Genomic DNA, 19,025 nt, shown 5'->3' on the forward strand with positions numbered 1-19,025 from the left:
AGCTCATAAGGGTTATGCATTACCTAAGAAATAGAAAGCAATCAAGTTTAATCCAAGGAAGGAGACTGTAGCTCAAATTCTTTCACTGGAGAACCCTGCATCCACACCAAGGCACCCTTCTAGAAGGGTGATGCCCACTAAGTACATTAACATTTACTTACCTGGCAAAAAAGTTGCGTATGCAGAAAGAGAGACAGCACAATCGGTGCGTATTCGACATTGTAAATGTACGTGTATCCGTGTCTGTATCAGACAGTAGACACTGAGATTCATCAGCCTCAAAGTCTCCATCCACCGAGGCATGCATCATTATACTCCCCAGCTTGGCGGTTAATTATCTGAAGAAAAAAATTGTATCTTTGACATGCAACTTTAACAAATGTGGGTATTCAAGAATTGTTTGTAACAAGTTGCCAAATGCTACTACTACTACTGAAACAAAATCCACACTACCCCAAGCTCATCTTCAGCAATTCTCTAGGCAGACAACCCAACCCCAGGCTCATCTTCTGCAATTCTGTGCACAGACAACCCAACCCAAGCTCATCTTCAGCAATTCTGTGCACAGACAACCCAACCCAAGCTCATCTTCAGCAATTCTGTATACAGACAACCCAACCCCAAGCTCGTCTTCACCAACCCAAAGCTCATCTTAGATAACTGTGCGCACACAAAAGCAACCAATTCACTTAATGATCAACATTTTCGTGCAAAGTAGCTATAATTTGTTAGCAGCAAAAGGAGTAAAGGGTTCCTCTGTATCAAATAGTGTAGTACTAATTATATATTGTTCACAACTAACCTATAATCTAGAAATAAAAACTAGACGACCTTTTGGTCCATTGTGAGCCATTAGCTCCCGTAGTTTGATTGTTAGCGCACTCAGCTCACACACTGAGGTCCGGAGTTCGAATCTCTTCTGGTACAGCTGGAAAACATTAGGGACATATTTTCACAAGACACCTGCCATCCATGTTCATACATCAGTATAAAATGGGTACCAGGGTGTTGGTTGACTGGTGTGGGTAGCATCCTGGGACAACACTGACCTAATTTGTCCAAAATACCCAGCATAACAAGCGACTTTCTATATACAGTGGACCCCCGGTTTGTGATGGCATCGGTATCCGATAAATCCGGTATTCGATACATTTTAAAGCAAAAATTTTGCCTCGATTCCCGTTAAAAAACCCGGTATACGCGATTCGTCCGAGACGTGTCCACGTGTGGCCCAGTGTTTACAAGCCAGCCAGTATGCTCGCATCTAAGGATACATTTGGTACATTCCATATTATCACAATGTTTTTGGTGCTTGTTTCTGCAAAATAAGTCACCATGGGCCCCAAGAAAGCTTCTAGTGCCAACCCTTCGAGAAAAAGGGTGCTAATGACTATTGAAATGAAGAAAGAGAAAATTGCAAAGTACGAAAGTGAAGTGTGTGTGTTGGAGCTGGTCAGTTTGTATACAAAACCCCAATCAACCATCACTACTATAGTGACCAGAAAAACAGCAATCAAGGAAGCTGCTGTTGCAAAAGGTGCAACTGTGATTACGAAACAGCGACCGCAAGTGTTAGATGTTGAGAGACTGTTATTGGTCTGGATAAATGAAAAACAGATAGCAGGAGATAGCATCTCTCAAGCGATCATTTGTGAAAAGGCTAGGCAGTTGCATGACGATTTGGTAAAGAAATTGCCTGCAACTAGTGCTGATGTGAGTGAATTTAAGGCCAGCAAAGGTTGGTTTGAAAGATTTAAGAATCGTAGTGGCATACATAGTGTGATTAGGCATGGTGAGGCTGCCAGTTCGGACCAAAAAGTCCTAATGGAAGGGGGTTCCCCTTCTAAACAATAAGTTCGACACTCTCCCCTCCTATCAATCATCCCCAGATCTTCATTAAAGGTAAGTGTCATGTATTCTATTGTTAGTAGAGTACAACAAACTGTGCATGTCTTCTTCAGTTTGTGTGCATTAAACTTAATATTTCATGTGGTAAATTTTTTTTTTCATACTTTTGGGCGTCTTGCACGGATTAATTTGATTTCCATTATTTCTTATGGGGAAAATTGATTCGCTTTTTGATAATTTTGGTTTACGATGAGCTCTCAGGAACGGATTAATATCGCAAACCGGAGGTCCACTGTAGTAATATGTCACTGATGTCAATTAGACCTGTATACCTTGTACATGTACCTGTAGTAAATAAAGATATTATTTTTTCTTATTATTATTATTGTCAAGTAATGACTTGGTAATGGGCCAGGACAGACCAAAATGAAATATAATTTCTATTTTTTAGTATGTGGGTTTGTTGTGAATTGTTCCAGCCTAGGTACCATGACTTTGTGGATTAGTTGTGAACGGTTTCAACTACAATACTGTGATTTTCTGGGTTACTTGTGAATTATTCCAGCTATGATATTGGACTTTAATTCCTATACGTATATATAAAAGAGGTTTTGTGTGTAAAGGGCCTGGACATGCAGCAGGCATGTGTGAGCATGTTAGACAGGAGTGAAAGGAGATGAATGGTTTTTGGGACCTGATGAGCTGTTGGAGTGTAAGCAGGTTAATACTTTGTAAAGGGATTCAGGGAAACTGGTTAGCCTGACTTGAGTCCTGGAGCTGTGAAGTACAATGCCTCCACTTTAAAGGAGGGGTTTGGGATATTGGCTGTTTGGAGTGACATCTAAACTGTCATATCTGGATACCTCTGTAAAGACAGTGATTATGCGTGGAGGGTGGTGAAAGTGTTGAATGATGGTGATAGTGTTTCTTTCTTTTTTGGGTCATCCTGCCTCAGTGAAAGACAGCCAATGTGTTGAAAAAATGTACTATACATTTTTTTTTACAGTACTGTACAGATGCAAGAAAAAGAAATTGCCAGGAACCCTACTTACAGTTTGTTAATGTTTAATCAGATTTATTTCAACAGCTGAAGAAACGGTTAATTATTAAGTGATTGTTTCAAATCCAGACACACATTTGATAATGGTTTGGAGAATCATCTATTCCATATCTAGGTCTTAAATCAAGTCTCCTACATTGTGAAGGAAATATTGCACTAAGAAGAAATATTAAGAAGCACACATGAAACTAATGAAAAAGGTTTCAGAATATACAATAAACCCTCAATTTAACAGAATCTGGAAACAAGAGACATCCACTGGATCAATTCTTTCAGAAACAATGGCCAAAGTCTGTTGGACAGTCTAAAGAATTTTCTGTTATTGTTACAATCACAGCAAAACAAACTCATCTCTATTTACCCCAAACACCATTACCAGCCACCCACTCCCTACCCTATTGGTACATTAAATCAAAGGTTTATTGTATGTAAAAGTATGTATGATTTACCTGCCATCTTACATGTTCAAGAGACATTTTTTTAAATAAAATATAGAAGGGTTAAATATTCAAATAAAATTACTAAAAAAACAATAAACAGTCATTTTTTTAATAGTAGAGAAGCTGTTCTTCATAACACAATATACCTTAAGCCTTGAAGCAAATTTTTAACTTTTATTAATAACAATAAGTTAATAAACTATCATTGTTATTACTATTACTGTAGTATTATTATTATCATTATTGTATTACTATATTAAAACCACAAGTCATACAGAACCTGGAGAATGGAAGCCAACTGAGTTTGATATGAGAAAGGGAAAGATGCCTCCAATTCCTTGGATCAAGAGCCCTTCACCAGCATCAAGGCACCTTTGAAAGGGAATCAGCAATAAAGATAGTATAAAGCTGAGAGAGAGTATAAGAGAGGTGAGTGTGTTAGTATTGCAAACTTTTGTCTGTTCTTCACTCAAACCGTCACAAAAACCTAGCATTGCGACTATTGAGGTTCACTTTGCTTTACCAGCACCAGTTGTGCATTTTTAAGTACCCTCTAACAGCACCCACTGCACATGTCAAAAACATTACCCTTGAGATTTGCAATTGCAGCAGCTCCCTCCAAGCTTCATGAATGGTCAGAGAAGTGCAGAATTACAGCAATAATGGTACAGAAATCTCTCAAACAGTAAGCCCTCAAATTAAAAACACATTGGGGACATCCTGAATTGTGTATAATATACATAATACAATAAGTCTTCAACTTACGAACATGTTGGGGACCTTCTTTATTGTGTATAATAATGATATTATACACAATAATGATATAATAATGATATACACAATACAGAAGATTCACAACGTGTTTGTAAGTTGAGGACTTACTGTATAGTGCGATTTTTTTTTTAGAAGTGCAACTGAAAGAGTGCATCCAAAATTGAATAGCACATGAAAAGGCCTTCACAGTATGATGTGCTATATTATTTTGAATTTGCTGTTTCAACTGCATTTGAAAAAAGAATGCTATATGCAAGAGCTTTATAAGAAAGCTTAATGGAAAGAATACCAACCTTGTTGGTACTGCATACTGTTAATGTAGCAATACCTGTCTGACCATTCATCAGCTTAACAGTACTGTACATCATTAACATAATAATACCTCCAAGCATGTTATTCACACCACAAAAGCCTCATAAATTCATAAGTTGTTACCCCCATAATTAGAATGGCCAAGGGCAAGAAGAGCGTCCAGTGCTTTTGTCAGATGATCTCTGCTCTCCACAATTGCAGTACAGTATCTGCCAAGAGAGCTTTTACGTTAATATTTATTTTTACCAGGCAGTTATCTTTGCTACAGAAATACAGACACCCTGAAATGAACTTTTTTTTTTTTATTCAACTTTACAGTGAACTAATTAATGCTTTATATATTATTATTATTATTATTATCATCACATTAATGGAAAAGTGTTATGTCTATAATTCTCATACAGTGCCTAGAGAATCAGATTTGATTATGGGAAGCGATTTTTTTTTATCACACAGGCTGTCTCCCACTGAGGAAGGGTGGGCCAAAAATGAGGAAAACACATTCACCATCATTCATTCAATCACTGTCTTGCTAGAAACTTGCTGACATCACATTTCAGATGTCTCTCTGAGCTTCAACATCTTCACCCTTCTTTCAGAGTGCAGGCACTGTACTTCCACCCCCAAGATTCAAGACTGGCTAACCAGTTTTCCCCGAATCCCTTCATAAATGTTACCTAGGCGCATTATTATTAAAAGCACCAAACTCACAGGAGGTGTACAGAACATACGAATGGATGGCAATCAAGATCAAGTCAAGGAATGGGACAGTTTCAATTCCCTGCATCAAAACCCTCCCTCGCTGACATCAAGGCACCTCCCTCGAAATGAAAAGGAGGGGGAGGGGTAGCTCCACTTTCTTGAATTATGAGACCTTCACCATCATTCAGGTGTCCCTTAGAAGGAATGAATATTATATACAGTGGATGTAGTGTATATTAAAAAGGAAGTATGTAGTTCTTATTGTCTAAAATCAAATTATATAAAAAATTAATTAATTAGGTACAGTCCATTTCTATCTTTGAAAGTTGTTAAAAGTAACAAGATACTAATTCCACAGGTGGGTCAAACAGCACCTGGGGAATGAGAGATAATCAACTTTAAGGAAGGGAAAGGTAGCTCAAATTCCTTGGAGCAAGAGTACTTTACCAACATCAAGGCACTACCTTGAGGGGTGCACCTGATGAAGTTAAGGGTTGTGACAAGTCAGTTTACTCAGCCTATTATAACACTAAAATGCACTTTGGCCTTTTTTAAGAATTTATTGATAAGGATTAAGGTTACAAACTATATACTGCTTAATACTGTTAGATGCTAATACTACACTGCCATTTATATTTATATATATATTAGAGACACAAGAGAGTAATTCCATGCATATGGTTCACTGCAACATGCTATATATTGCAATAATCTTTTGGTTACATTAAAACTCAAGACGTCAAAGTTTAAATAGGTTAGTTATTATTAATTCATATTGTATGTGAACACACACACACACAATGTGTGTGTGTATATACTTGACGATTATTATTACAGTTATCATGATTATGGGGAAGCACTACTGGCTACACAGCGCCTGGAAAATGGAAGGAAGGCAACCCTGGCAGGTAATGGCTCAATTATGGGGATTAATATTATTATTATAATCAAAAAGAAGCGCTAAGCCACAAGGACTATACAGCATGGGGATTAATAGTAAGATTATCTTGCCATGATCATGACTATAATGCAGAGTCATTGGTTAATACTGAGTTCAAGGACTATTTTCTGAGCTTAACAAGAACTGACCATGTCAATTCTAAAATATGAAGTGGACTGTGCAATGGTGACAATTATATTTTATGCACATGGGGAAGATCCCTCCATTGATAAGACCAAAGAAAGTAACCCAGTGTAACTCACCTTGAGTTACACTGGGTTGGGTATTATTATTATAATAAAAAAGAAGCGCTAAGCCACAAGGGCTATACAGCGACTGGGTTGGGTAGGTTGGGTTAGGGTTAAAAAAAAAAAAAAAAAAAAAAAAAAAAAAAAAAAAAAAAAAAAAAAATCTCCATATGCCTAAGCTGTAACTGTCTCCACCGCATAATCCACTTATTGGTGAATTTAAACAATGAACCTCTATACTCAACCTTGAACCTCTATACTCAATATTAACCCAGTTGCATAAGCAATCTGTTTCAAAACTGACCAGTGGATTTTGTCCCTTATTTCCGAAATCCATTAAATCGAGGGTTTCCCGTTTTAAAAGGAAGTGGGTAGCTCACATTCCTTGGATCAAGAGTCCTTCATCAGCAACAAGGCACCCACCATGGTGATTGTAAGTCATTACAATTTTCATGAAGTGCTAAATGCATAGGGGAATGGGATTATGGATTTTATAATAATGGGATTATTATAATCATAACTAAGCACTAAACCCATAAGGGATGGGGTGGAGAATGAGAGGTTAACATTTAATCCAAGGAGGGGAGAGTGGCTCCAATTCCTTGGATTAAGAGCTTGTAACCACCACCATGGTAATCCAAATGAATAATATATTTTTGGGAAGCGATAAACCCATAGGAGTTAAGCACCTGAGAAATAAGGGGTATTTAATAAGATGCAAGGAACTGGAGCATATTATTACATTCATGGTGAGTGGCAAACCCATATGGGTCATAGTGCCTGGACAAGAGGGAGGCATTCATATTTAATCAAGAGGAGAACAGGTTCAATTCCTTGGACCAAGAGCCTCTCACTGGCATCAAGAAACCTGTTTTGAAGGGAAAATGGAGTATAACTCTCACTTCCTGGATCAAGAGCCCATCACTGACATTAGGCCCCTCTCCTTAAATTGATGAATAACTCATTAAGGCAGACAAACAGCACCTGAAGATAATCAGGTTTGAGCTACTGAAGGGAGAGTGTCACTCAAAGTCCTTGGATCACGAGCCCATCAGTATCAAGGGCTCCCCTCCCACTGGGTGATCATGGGGCATTATCAGGAGGGAACGCTAAACCCGTTGGGGTTATATGGCGCCTGGGGAATGGCAGGCAATCAGGATCCAAAGAAGAGGAGGCCAGAACCAGTTCCTTGGATCAAGAACCCATCACCAGCCTTCCCTCGAGGTGATGACGGGTCAGATATGGCAACTCAAACCCCCGGAAATACTGTGCAACTTGCCTCTTGTTTCCAGAAAAAAACGTAATTATTCCCTTAATATATGTACATGTGGTGGTCGCAGGTGTTATATCACGTGCACATGAGGGGTCACAGCTATGTAGTATGTGTATGTGGCGTGTGAGGTCACTTTTTATGAGAGAATGTGACACCAGCAAGTCCCTCACACTGCCATGTAAACAAAGCACCGTCAGTGTTGCCACACTCCTCACACCTACCAACCTTCATCAAACCTAAACACTTATATATATCAAATCAAATCAAATCAAATCAAATCAAATCAAATCAAATTTTATTCTCTATAAGGATTACAATGCGGGGTTTACAGATTTTGGTTATTGTGTGGTTTACATGTAGTAAAATACTAATCACAGAGGGGGCCACTAGAGCACCTAGCATGGCTAGGCATTTCGGGCAAACTTAGATTAATTCTTAACCCTAATAAAATATGTCTGTTGGTTAAATAGAAAGGTGGAGGGGGTGAAATAATCTAGTGGTTTCAGGAAGAAATCCATATATTTCTCTTTGATGACGGTATCTGCTTCTCCGAGGCTATGGGTACCACATTTTGCACTAGAGGTGGACCCCATCTATATTTGTATATACTGTATATATGTGATGAAAATATGAGGAGGTACCGCCTCTGGAACTGTCCTGGGGACCCTCATCCTCAGAAAAGAATAAACTTACTTCAGGAAAACTCAAGGTTCTCCCCGGAGCTGTTTGAATATTTTCATCTCCTACCACCCTCTATATGCTATATTCTATGTGAACTTTATTTAAAGACAATATATATATTAACAAAAAACACAATAGGAAGTAGAACAACATACCTGGCACATCATGGCCTATGTGGAAAATTGCATTTATCTGAATGTAACTCATTATGTACATAACAGTAAATGATAACAAAGATAATTATTATTTATCAAAGTTACATAGACAAGTGGGAATTTGGGACACCTAGGTCGCAAAAATGTCCCCCTTCGATACCTACCACTGTCATATCCACAAGTTGCTCTAGACCTATTAATTACAAAGGAAATGTACATACACCAGGAATTCTGGTAAATATATAAATTTGTGGACTGTATATTAAAATTAATAATTGATTATATATATACAATTTACATAACAGAAGGAGAATATATCTTAATATCACTCACCAATTTGACTGGAGATTAATGTGTATCATACTCAGAAAACCTCACTGTCTATCTATGAAAATAACACTGGCCAGAGTTACAACATAAGACTTTTCTGAGGTTCCTGGAGCTGTCTTGTCCAGTCGCCTGATATCTCAAGTTATGCAGGAATGCACATCCAACAATTTCGGCTCTATTTGAGAGGTGTCAGCCTAATTTTAACCTCTAGAGCACGAAAATTCTTCTTGTTTTCACTAACATTTTCTTGGCTCATTCAAAACGCAATGGCGAGTCTTGTCTGCACAGGCGCAGGCTTCCAATTTTTTTTGACATAAATTTTACATAAAAAATACACTGCATTTTTTCCGGAAAATGCATTATTTTCCACACTGAGGCTGGCCGGAGTTCGTTGCTAAACGACTCAAATTACTCCTTCCTTTAGGAGACGATTCCAGCCGGTTCTGGCTTGAGTGGCTGTTCTCCTAATAGGTCTTACGATTTCATTTTCCGGCATCACTTGGTCAGCGTTATCTTCCATATCACTCGTGTCACTCTCCATCAGATTTTCATTTACGTTTGATTGAACACCATTTAATTCCAAGGGAATCAATTTATTAATTGTGCGTAAACTTTCCTGGCCACGACACAACACTTTGACATTCCTGACAACACCTTGTGCATCTGGGTACAATGTCAATACTTTGCCCAGAGGCCACAATGTTCGATGTTGTTCAGTATCAATCAACACAATGTCACCTGGTTGAATATTCTGTCGATTTACTGCCTCTGTCGCACCATAAAAATGTTCACGTAATGTAAGAAGATATTCCTTACGCCACACATTAGACCAATGATCAATTACTTTATTCAACATTTTAAATTTATCACACAACACTGCCGTATCATTGTAATCTTCATCACTTTCTTCCAGATTATCTCTATAGACAGGGGCAGCTTCCAATTTCCTTCCACATATTAGGTGAGAAGGACCAACGGGCAAATTAAATGTGGAAAATTGCTTTTATCTGAATGTAACTCATTATGTACCAACAGTAAATGATAACAAAGATAATTATTATTTATCAAAGTTACATAGACAAGTAGGAATTTGGGACACCTAGGTCGCAAAAATGTCCCCCTTCGATACCTACCACTGTCATATCCACAAGTTGCTCTAGACCTATTAATTACAAAGGAAATGTACATACACCATGAATTCTGGTAAATATATAAATTTGTGGACTGTATATTAAAATTAATAATTGATTATATGTATACAATTTACATAACAGAAGGAGAATATATCTTAATATCACTCACCAATTTGACTGGAGATTAATGTGTATCATACTCAGAAAACCTCACTGTCTATCTATGAAAATAACACTGGCCAGAGTTACAACATAAGACTTATCTGAGGTTCCTGGAGCTGTCTTGCCCAGTCGCCTGATATCTCAAGTTATGCAGGATTGCACATCCAACAATTTCGGCTCTATTTGAGAGGTGTCAGCCCAATTTTAACCTCTAGAGCACGAAAATTCTTCTTATTTTCACTAACGTTTTCTTGGCTCATTCAAAACACAATGGCGAGTCTCGTCTGCGCAGGCGCAGGCTTCCCATTTTTTATATCATAAATTTTATTAAATACGATGTATTACTCTAATTTACATAAAAAATACACTGTATTTTTTCCGGAAAATACATTATTTTCCACAGCCTACATCTCAGATACTTCTTCCAGCTCCATGGTGGTAGGCTGCGTGCCCAGAATGCTGCAGGCATTTTCCCTCTAGATCGTGACACCGAGTCTCTGAAAGAGGAAGCTGGCCGCTCTGTCATCCTTGGTTTTTTGTGTGATGAGTTCTTCACCCAGCTCTTTGAGGAACTTTAGAGCACACTTGCCCCATGCTCCAAGCGTCTCCGACCCTACTGGGTTGAAATTATAGCAACTGGGCAGGCCATCATATTTGCGGATCTTCTAGGTGTCTCTGTACTTGGCAGTTCCACCCTTTTCAACTTCAGAGTATGGCAAGTAGGTATCCGCCAATGTGGAAGAACAGGTGTGGTTCCAGGAAACCTGCTTACCATTCTTTCAGGGTAGCACAGTGGCTCCATCTGGATGCTTTTGACTTCCATCAGACCTCCATACTTGGAGTTCCTGTTGAGCTGGGCAACGGGCTGTGGCGAGACTTCTCTTTGTGATGTCGTTGACCTCTTAATGTCTAGTATACTTCCCTTGTGATGTATGACACACGAGATCATGAAGTCCGAATTGATCAGCCGACGCCCTGCTGCAAATACACCTATGTTCAGTGAGTGTGGGGGTGGATAGGTGAAGAACAACACCAACCTGAATGGGTTCTTGAGCTCCTACCGCACCTCTCAAGCGTTCAAGGGTCACACACACACACACACACACACTCAGGAAAATAAAGAAATCAGCCGAAGAGCCAGAAACGAATATGCACAGATAAGAAGGGAGGCTCAGAGACAATATGAAAATGACATAGCATCAAAAGTAAAGACTGACCCGAAGCTGTTGTACAGCCACATCAGGAGGAAAACAACAGTCAAGGACCAGGTAATCAGACTGAGGAAGGGTGATGGGGAATTCACAAGAAACGACCGAGAGGTATGTCAGGAGCTCAACACAAGATTTAAAGAGGTATTTACAGTGGAAACCAGTAGGACTCCAAGAAATCAGAACAGGGGGGCACACCAGCAAGTGCTGGATGAGGTACATATAACCAAGGAGGAAGTGAAGAAGCTGCTATGCGAACTTGACACCTCAAAGGCGGTGGGACCAGACAACATCTCTCCATGGGTCCTTAAAGAGGGAGCAGAGATATTGTGTGAGCCATTAACAAAGATCTTCAACACATCATTTGAAACTGGGCAACTCCCTGAGGTATGGAAAATGGCAAATGTAGTCCCAATTTTTAAAAAGGGAGACAGACATGAGGCACTAAACTACAGACCTGTATCTCTAACGTGTATAGTATGCAAGGTCATGGAGAAGATCATCAGGAGGAGAGTGGTGGGGCACCTGGAAAGAAACAAGTGTATAATTGACAACCAGCACGGTTTCAGGGAAGGAAAATCCTGTGTCACAAACCTACTAGAGTTTTATGACAAGGTGACAGAAGTAAGACAAGAGAGAGAGGGGTGGATCGACTGCGTATTTTTGGACTGCAAGAAGGCTTTCGACACAGTTCCTCACAAGAGGTTAATGCAAAAGCTAGAGGACCAGGCACACATAACAGGAAAGGCACTGCAATGGATCAGAGAATATCTGACAGGGAGGAAACAACGAGTCATGGTACGCGATGAGGTGTCAGAGTGGGCGCCTGTGACATGCGGGGTTCCACAGGGGTCAGTCCTAGGACCTGTGCTGTTCTTGGTATACGTGAACGACATAACGGAAGGGATAGACTCAGAAGTGTCCTTGTTTGCAGACGATGTGAAGTTAATGAGAAGAATCGAATCGGACGAGGATCAGGCAGGACTACAAAGAGATCTGGACAGGCTACAAGCCTGGTCCAGCAACTGGCTCCTTGAATTTAACCCTGCCAAATGCAAAGTCATGAAGATTGGGGAAGGGCAAAGAAGACCGCAGACACAATATAGTTTAGATGGCCAAAGACTGCAAACCTCACTAAAGGAAAAAGATCTGGGGGTGAGTATAACACCGAGCATATCTCCTGAGGCGCACATCAATCAGATAACTGCTGCAGCATACGGGCGCCTGGCAAACCTACGGATAGCGTTCCGATACCTCAGTAAGGATTCGTTTAAGACTCTGTACACCATCTACGTCAGGCCCATACTGGAGTATGCAGCACCAGTTTGGAATCCACACCTAGTCAAGCACGTCAAGAAATTAGAGAAAGTGCAAAGGTTTGCAACAAGACTAGTCCCAGAGCTACGGGGATTGTCCTATGAAGAAAGGTTGAGGGAAATCGGCCTGACGACACTGGAGGCCAGGAGGGTCAGGGGAGACATGATAACGACATATAAAATACTGCGCGGAATAGACGAGGTGGACAAAGACGGGACGTTCCAGAGATGGGACACAGACACAAGAGGTCACAATTGGAAGTTGAAGACTCAGATGAATCAAAGGGATGTTAGGAAGTATTTCTTCAGTCATAGAGTAGTCAGGCCATGGAATAGCCTAGAAAGTGATGTGGTGGAGGCAGGAACCATACATAGTTTTAAGGCGAGGTATGATAGAGCTCATGGGGCAGGGAGAGAGAGGACCTAGTAGCAATCAGCGAAGAGGCGGGGCCAGGAGCTGTGACTCGACCCCTGCAACCACAAATAGGTGAGTACAAATAGGTGAGTACACACACACACACACACACACACACACCTCGTACGAGGAAAGGTTAAGGGAAATCGGACTGACGACACTGGAGGACAGAAGGGTCAGGGGAGACATGATAACGACATACAAGATACTGCGGGGAATAGACAAGGTGGACAGAGATAGGATGTTCCAGAGAGGGGACACAGGGACAAGGGGTCACAACTGGAAGCTGAAGACTCATACGAGTCACAGGGACGTTAGGAAGTATTTCTTCAGTCATAGAGTTGTCAGGAAGTGGAATAGCCTAGCAAGTGAAGTAGTGGAGGCAGGAACCATACATAGTTTTAAGAAGAGGTATGATACAGCTCAGGAAGCAGAGAGAGGACCTAGTAGCGATCAGTGAAGAGGCGGGGCCAGGAGCTGAGTCTCGACCCCTGCAACCACAATTAGGTGAGTACAATTAGGTGAGTACACACACACACACACACACACACACACACACACACACACACACACACACACACACACACACACACACACATTTAATATTTAAGAAAGGAAACAGAAACGAGGCGCTAAACTACAGACCTATGTCTCTGACATGTATTGTGTGCAAAGTCATGGAGATTATCAGGAGGAGAGTGGTCGAACATCTGGAACGGAACAAGATTATAAATGAAAACCAGCATGGGTTCTTGGAAGGCAAATCTTGTATCACAAACCTCCTGGAATTTTATGACAAGGTAACAGAAGTAAGACACGAGAGAGAGGGGTGGGTTGATTGCGTTTTTCTAGACTGCAGGAAGGCCTTTAACACAGTTCCCCACAAGAGATTAGTGCAGAAGCTGGAGGATCAGGCGCATGTAACAGGGAGGGCACTGCAATGGTTCAGGGAATACCTGACAGGGAGGCAGCAACGAGTCATGGTACGTGAAGAGGTATCACAGTGGGCGCCTGTGACGAGCAGGGTCCCACAGGGGTCAGTTCTAGGACCAGTGCTATTTTTGATATATGTGAACGACATGATGGAAGGAGAGTCTCTGAAGTGTCCCTATTCGCAGATGATGTGAAGTTGATGAGAAGAATTAAATCGGATGAGGATGAGGCAGGACTGCAAAGAGACCTGGACAGGCTGGACATGTGGTCCAGAAACTGGCTTCTCGAATTCAATCCTGCCAAATGCAAAGTCATGAAGATTGGGGAGGGGCAAAGAAGACCGCAGACAGAGTATAGGCTAGGTGGACAAAGATTATAGACCTCACTCAGGGAGAAAGACCTCGGGGTGACCATAACACCGAGCACGTCACCTGAGGCACACATCAACCAAATAACTGCTGCAGCATACGGGCACCTGGCAAACCTGAGAACAGCGTTCCGATACCTTAATAAGGAATCGTTCAAGACACTGTACACTGTGTATGTTAGGCCCATACTGGAGTATGCAGCACCAGTCTGGAACCCACACCTGGTCAAGCACGTCAAGAAGTTAGAGAAAGTACAAAGGTTTGCAACAAGGCTAGTCCCAGAGCTCAAGGGAATGTCGTACGAGGAAAGGTTGAGGGAAATCGGACTGACGACACTGGAGGACGGAAGGGTCAGGGGAGACATGATAACGACATACAAGATACTGCGGGGAATAGACAAGGTGGACAGAGATAGGATGTTCCAGAGAGGGGACACAGGAACAAGGGGTCACAACTGGAAGCTGAAGACTCAGACGAGTCACAGGGACGTTAGGAAGTATTTCTTCAGTTATAGAGTCGTCAGCAAGTGGAATAGCCTAGCAAGTGAAGTAGTGGAGGCAGGAACCATACATAGTTTTAAGAAGAGGTATGACAAAGCTCAGGAAGCAGAGAGAGAGAGGACCTAGTAGCAATCAGTGAAGAGGCGGGGCCAGGAGCTGAGTCTCGACCCCTGCAACCACAATTAGGTGAGTACAATTAGGTGAGTACATGACATGGGGTGTTAGTGCTATTGGTCTGTAGTTCTTTGCTGTTGCTTTACTGCCCCCTTTGTGGAGTGGGGCTATGTCTGTTGTTTTTAGTAACTGAGGGACGACCCCCGTGTCCATGCTCCCTCTCCATAGGATGGAAAAGGCTCGTGATAGGGGCTTCTTGCAGTTCTTGATGAACACAGAGTTCCATGAGTCTGGCCCTGGGGCAGAGTGCATGGGCATGTCATTTATCGCCTGTTCGAAGTCATTTGGCGTCAGGATAACATCGGATAGGCTTGTGTTAACCAAATCTGTGGCTCTCTCATAAAAAAATCATTTTGATCTTCGACTCTCAGTTTGGTTAGCGGCTTGCTAAAAACTGAGTCATACCTGGAGTTTACCTGGAGAGAGTTCCGGGGGTCAACGCCCCCGCGGCCTGGTCTGTGACCAGGCCTCCTGGTGGATCAGAGCCTGATCAACCAGGCTGTTACTGCTGACTGCACGCAAACCAACGTACGAGCCACAGCCCGGCTGGTCATACTGGGATTTGAGTAGCTCACTCTCATTTCCTTGCTGTCATCTGTGTAGGACCCATCTTGTTTAAGTAGGGGCCCAATACTGGACGTTGTTCTCGACTTTGATTTGGCATAAGAAAAGAAATACTTTGAGTTTCTTTCAATTTCATTTATGGCTTTTAGTTCTTCCCGCGATTCCTGACTCCTATAAGATTCCTTTAGCTTAAGTTCGATGTTTGCTATTTCTCTGACCAGTGTCTCCTTACGCATTGCAGATATATTGGCCTCTTTTAGCCGCTCTGTTATTCTTTTCCGTCGCCTGTAAAGGGAGCGCCTGTCTCTTTCTATTTTACATCTGCTCCTCTTTTTTCTTAAAGGAATAAGCCTTGAGCATACATCGAGTGCCACAGAGTTAATCTGTTCTAGGCATAAGTTGGAGTCTGTGTTGCTTAGTCTATCTTCCCAGCTTATATAATTTAGGACTTGGTTTACTTGGTCCCACTTTATGTTCTTGTTACTGAAGTTGAATTTGGTGAAGGCTCCCTCGTGACTGATCCCATTTTGTCGGTCTGGGGCTCCACGCATACATGTCTGAACCTCGATTATGTTGTGATCCGAGTATATTGTTTTTGATATGGTGACATTTCGTAACAGATCATCATTGTTAGTGAATATGAGGTCCAGTGTATTCTCCAGTCTAGTAGGCTCTATTATTTGCTGGTTTAAGTTGAATTTTGTGCAGAGATTTAAAAGCTCGTGTGTGTGTGTGAGCTGTCGTCTGAGCTGCCTCCTGGTGTTATCACTGCAACAACATTATTTGCTATATTCTTCCATTTTAGGTGCCTTAAGTTGAAATCCCCCAGGAGCAAGATGATGGGGGCAGGAGCTGGAAGGTTTTCCAGACAGTGGTCAATTTTCAACAGCTGTTCCTGGAATTGTTGTGACGTTGTATCCGGAGGCTTGTAGACTATCACAATACCTAGATTTTGGGTCTCGATCTTTACTGCTAAACTTCAACTACATCATTTGAGGCATTTAGCAGTTCTGTGCAAACAAGTGACTCTTCGATATACAGGCCAACACCTCCCCCTTTTGCCTGTTTACTCTGTCGCATCTGTATAGGTTGTAACCTGGGATCCATATTTCGTTGTCCAAGTGATCCTTTATGTGGGTCTCTTTGAAAGCCGCGAACATTGCATTTGCCTCTGCAAGCAGTCCACGGATGCAAAGTATTTTGTTGTTCGTTGCTGGCTTTAGACCCTGTATATTTGCAAAGAAGAATGTCATCGGATTGGTGGTACTGGTGGTACTGGGGGGGGGACTCTTTTTTTCCGGCATTAGTATCTGTATCTGTTGGTTTGGAGTGGAGGCCATCGACTGTGATTTCACTCCATAAATGACTGGATTTGGTGTACGATTTCTGCCATTTCCTGCCAGTTTTTTTTCCTCTTGAGTGGCTGTGGCTACCCAGGTTTTCCCATGGTCTGGATGTTTTGTATCTTTTTGTCCCCTTTAGATGGTGTGCCTGGCAATATAAGTTATAGCACTGTCTTTCCTGTACTGAAGAGGGACACATTTCAGGGTGAAAGAGTTTACAGGAAGGGAGTTTGCATTTTCCTGTTGTCATATGGGCACGGCATTTTCTAGGGTGGTCAAAGTTGCACGTCCCATTTGTTTTCCCAGATTTCCGATGCCTGCAGATACCAAGTGCAAAGTATGTGCACAGGCTTGGTTTCCGTTTGCCTTGGATTTTTGTGACTGTATTCCCTGTTGGTGCATGTTTTCTTGTCTCCTTCCAATCCTCACTAGTACTAACAATGGAGCTCTCACCAGTTGTTTCTGGTAATATATCCTCACTATTACTAGTGGAGTCCCCTTGTTTGCTATCTCCTGTGGTATTACTAGTTTGTAATATTGGTTTTATCTTGTCCTTGACTACACTTGTTTCCCCACTACAGCTCCTGTCTCCCTCGAGGCCACTAATATGCATTTCACCATGCATACAGTTACTGTCTACCAGGACAGCACCTCCAGCCTCAGAGTTACTGTCTATCAGGACAGCACCTCCAGCCTCACAGTTACTGTCTACCAGGACAGCACCTCCAGCCTTACAGTTCCTGACTACCTGGCCAGCACCTCTAGTCATACAGTTACTGTCAGCCAGGACATCATCTGCACCAAGAGCGATAGCACCATCCAGCCCAGACTTTTTATTTTCCCCTCTGTCATAGAATGCTTCCAGGTTTTCTATGAAGGCTGCTTTGATGTTATCCTCTTTTAATACCAACGTGATTTTAGTCCATAGATTAATCTCATTCGGGCATACCCAAAAACACTTCCCTGTAGTAGTAGTAGTAGTAGTAATAGTAGTAGTAGTAGTAGTAGTAGGAGGAGGAGGAGGAGGAGGAGGAATGTAGAGCTGTGAGGGTGATCAGTGTGTGTACACCAGCCTGGTGAGCTCCTCTCACTGCTTACATTGACCTTCAACTTTGTCACAACATCCGTCGCTCTCAGGTCAAGGTCACCCCCGTGAACTTTCCTCCCCTCTCTCTCTCAACCCCCTTCCCCTCTCCCTCTCCTTTTGTCTGTCTACCTATCTCTGATTTTCGTCTGTCTCTCTGTTTGTCTGTCTGTCTATCTGTCTGTCTGTCTGCCTTTCTCTCTCTCCCTCCCTCCTTCCTTCCCTCGCATTCTCCTTTCTCTCTTTCCTTCACTTTCTCCATTCCACCCTACTTTTGCGTCACTACCTCGTGTGTGTGTGTGTGTGTGTGTGTGAGGGGTGCGATAAACACAGCTGGAATGGTGTTTAGGCTTTGCTTATCATGAAGTGTTGCCAGAAACAAAGAACCTTCAACACAGTGATCCTAATTCAAACCTTCGTGTGAACACTCAGATGTCCAGTGATACTGCGGTGATACTGCGGTGATACTGAGTGATACTGAAGTGACACTGCAGTGTCACTAACGTGTATAGTATGCAAAGTCATGGAGAAGATCATCAGGAGGAGAGTGGTGGAACACCTGGAAAGAAACAAGTGTATGATCGACAACCAGCACGGTTTCAGGGAAGGAAAATCCTGTGTCACAAACCTACTGGAGTTTTATGACAAGGTGACAGAAGTAAGACAAGAGAGAGAGAGGAGTGGATAGACTGCATTTTCTTGGACTGCAAGAAGGCCTTCTACACAGTTCCTCACAAGAGGTTACTGCAAAAGCTAGAGGATCAGGCACACATAGCAGGAAAGGCACTGCAATGGATCAGAGAGTACCTGACAGGGAGGCAACAACGAGTCATGGTACGTGACGAGGTGTCAGAGTGGGCGCCTGTGACAAGCGGGGTTCCACAGGGGTCAGTCCTAGGATCTGTGCTGTTTTTGGTATATGTGAATGACATAACGGAAGGGATAGACTCAGAAGTGTCTTTGCTTGCAGATGATGTGAAGTTTATGAGGAGAATCAAATCATTCGAGGATCAGGCAGGACTACAAAAAGACCTGGACAGGCTACAAGTCTGGTCCAGCAAC

General features: G+C 42.0%; 1 protein-coding gene across 1 annotated transcript in view; it reads right to left on the reverse strand.

Moving 5' to 3' along the window:
• The window catches only part of LOC128702761 (uncharacterized), a 150,553-nt gene extending 142,760 nt beyond the window's left edge, over positions 1-7,793 (reverse strand). Inside the window, exons 1-3 of the mRNA XM_070101813.1 lie at positions 7,604-7,793; positions 4,558-4,643; positions 162-338 (exon numbers count right to left, since the gene is read on the reverse strand). Of these exons, the coding sequence (XP_069957914.1) occupies positions 162-310 (149 nt within the window). The 5' untranslated portion in view covers positions 311-338; positions 4,558-4,643; positions 7,604-7,793. The remainder of the gene's footprint in view (positions 1-161; positions 339-4,557; positions 4,644-7,603) is intronic.
• Between the last annotated feature and the right edge of the window lie 11,232 nt (positions 7,794-19,025).

Source organism: Cherax quadricarinatus, chromosome 79 (assembly GCF_038502225.1).
Source record: "Cherax quadricarinatus isolate ZL_2023a chromosome 79, ASM3850222v1, whole genome shotgun sequence".
Taxonomy (NCBI): Eukaryota; Metazoa; Arthropoda; class Malacostraca; order Decapoda; family Parastacidae; genus Cherax; species Cherax quadricarinatus.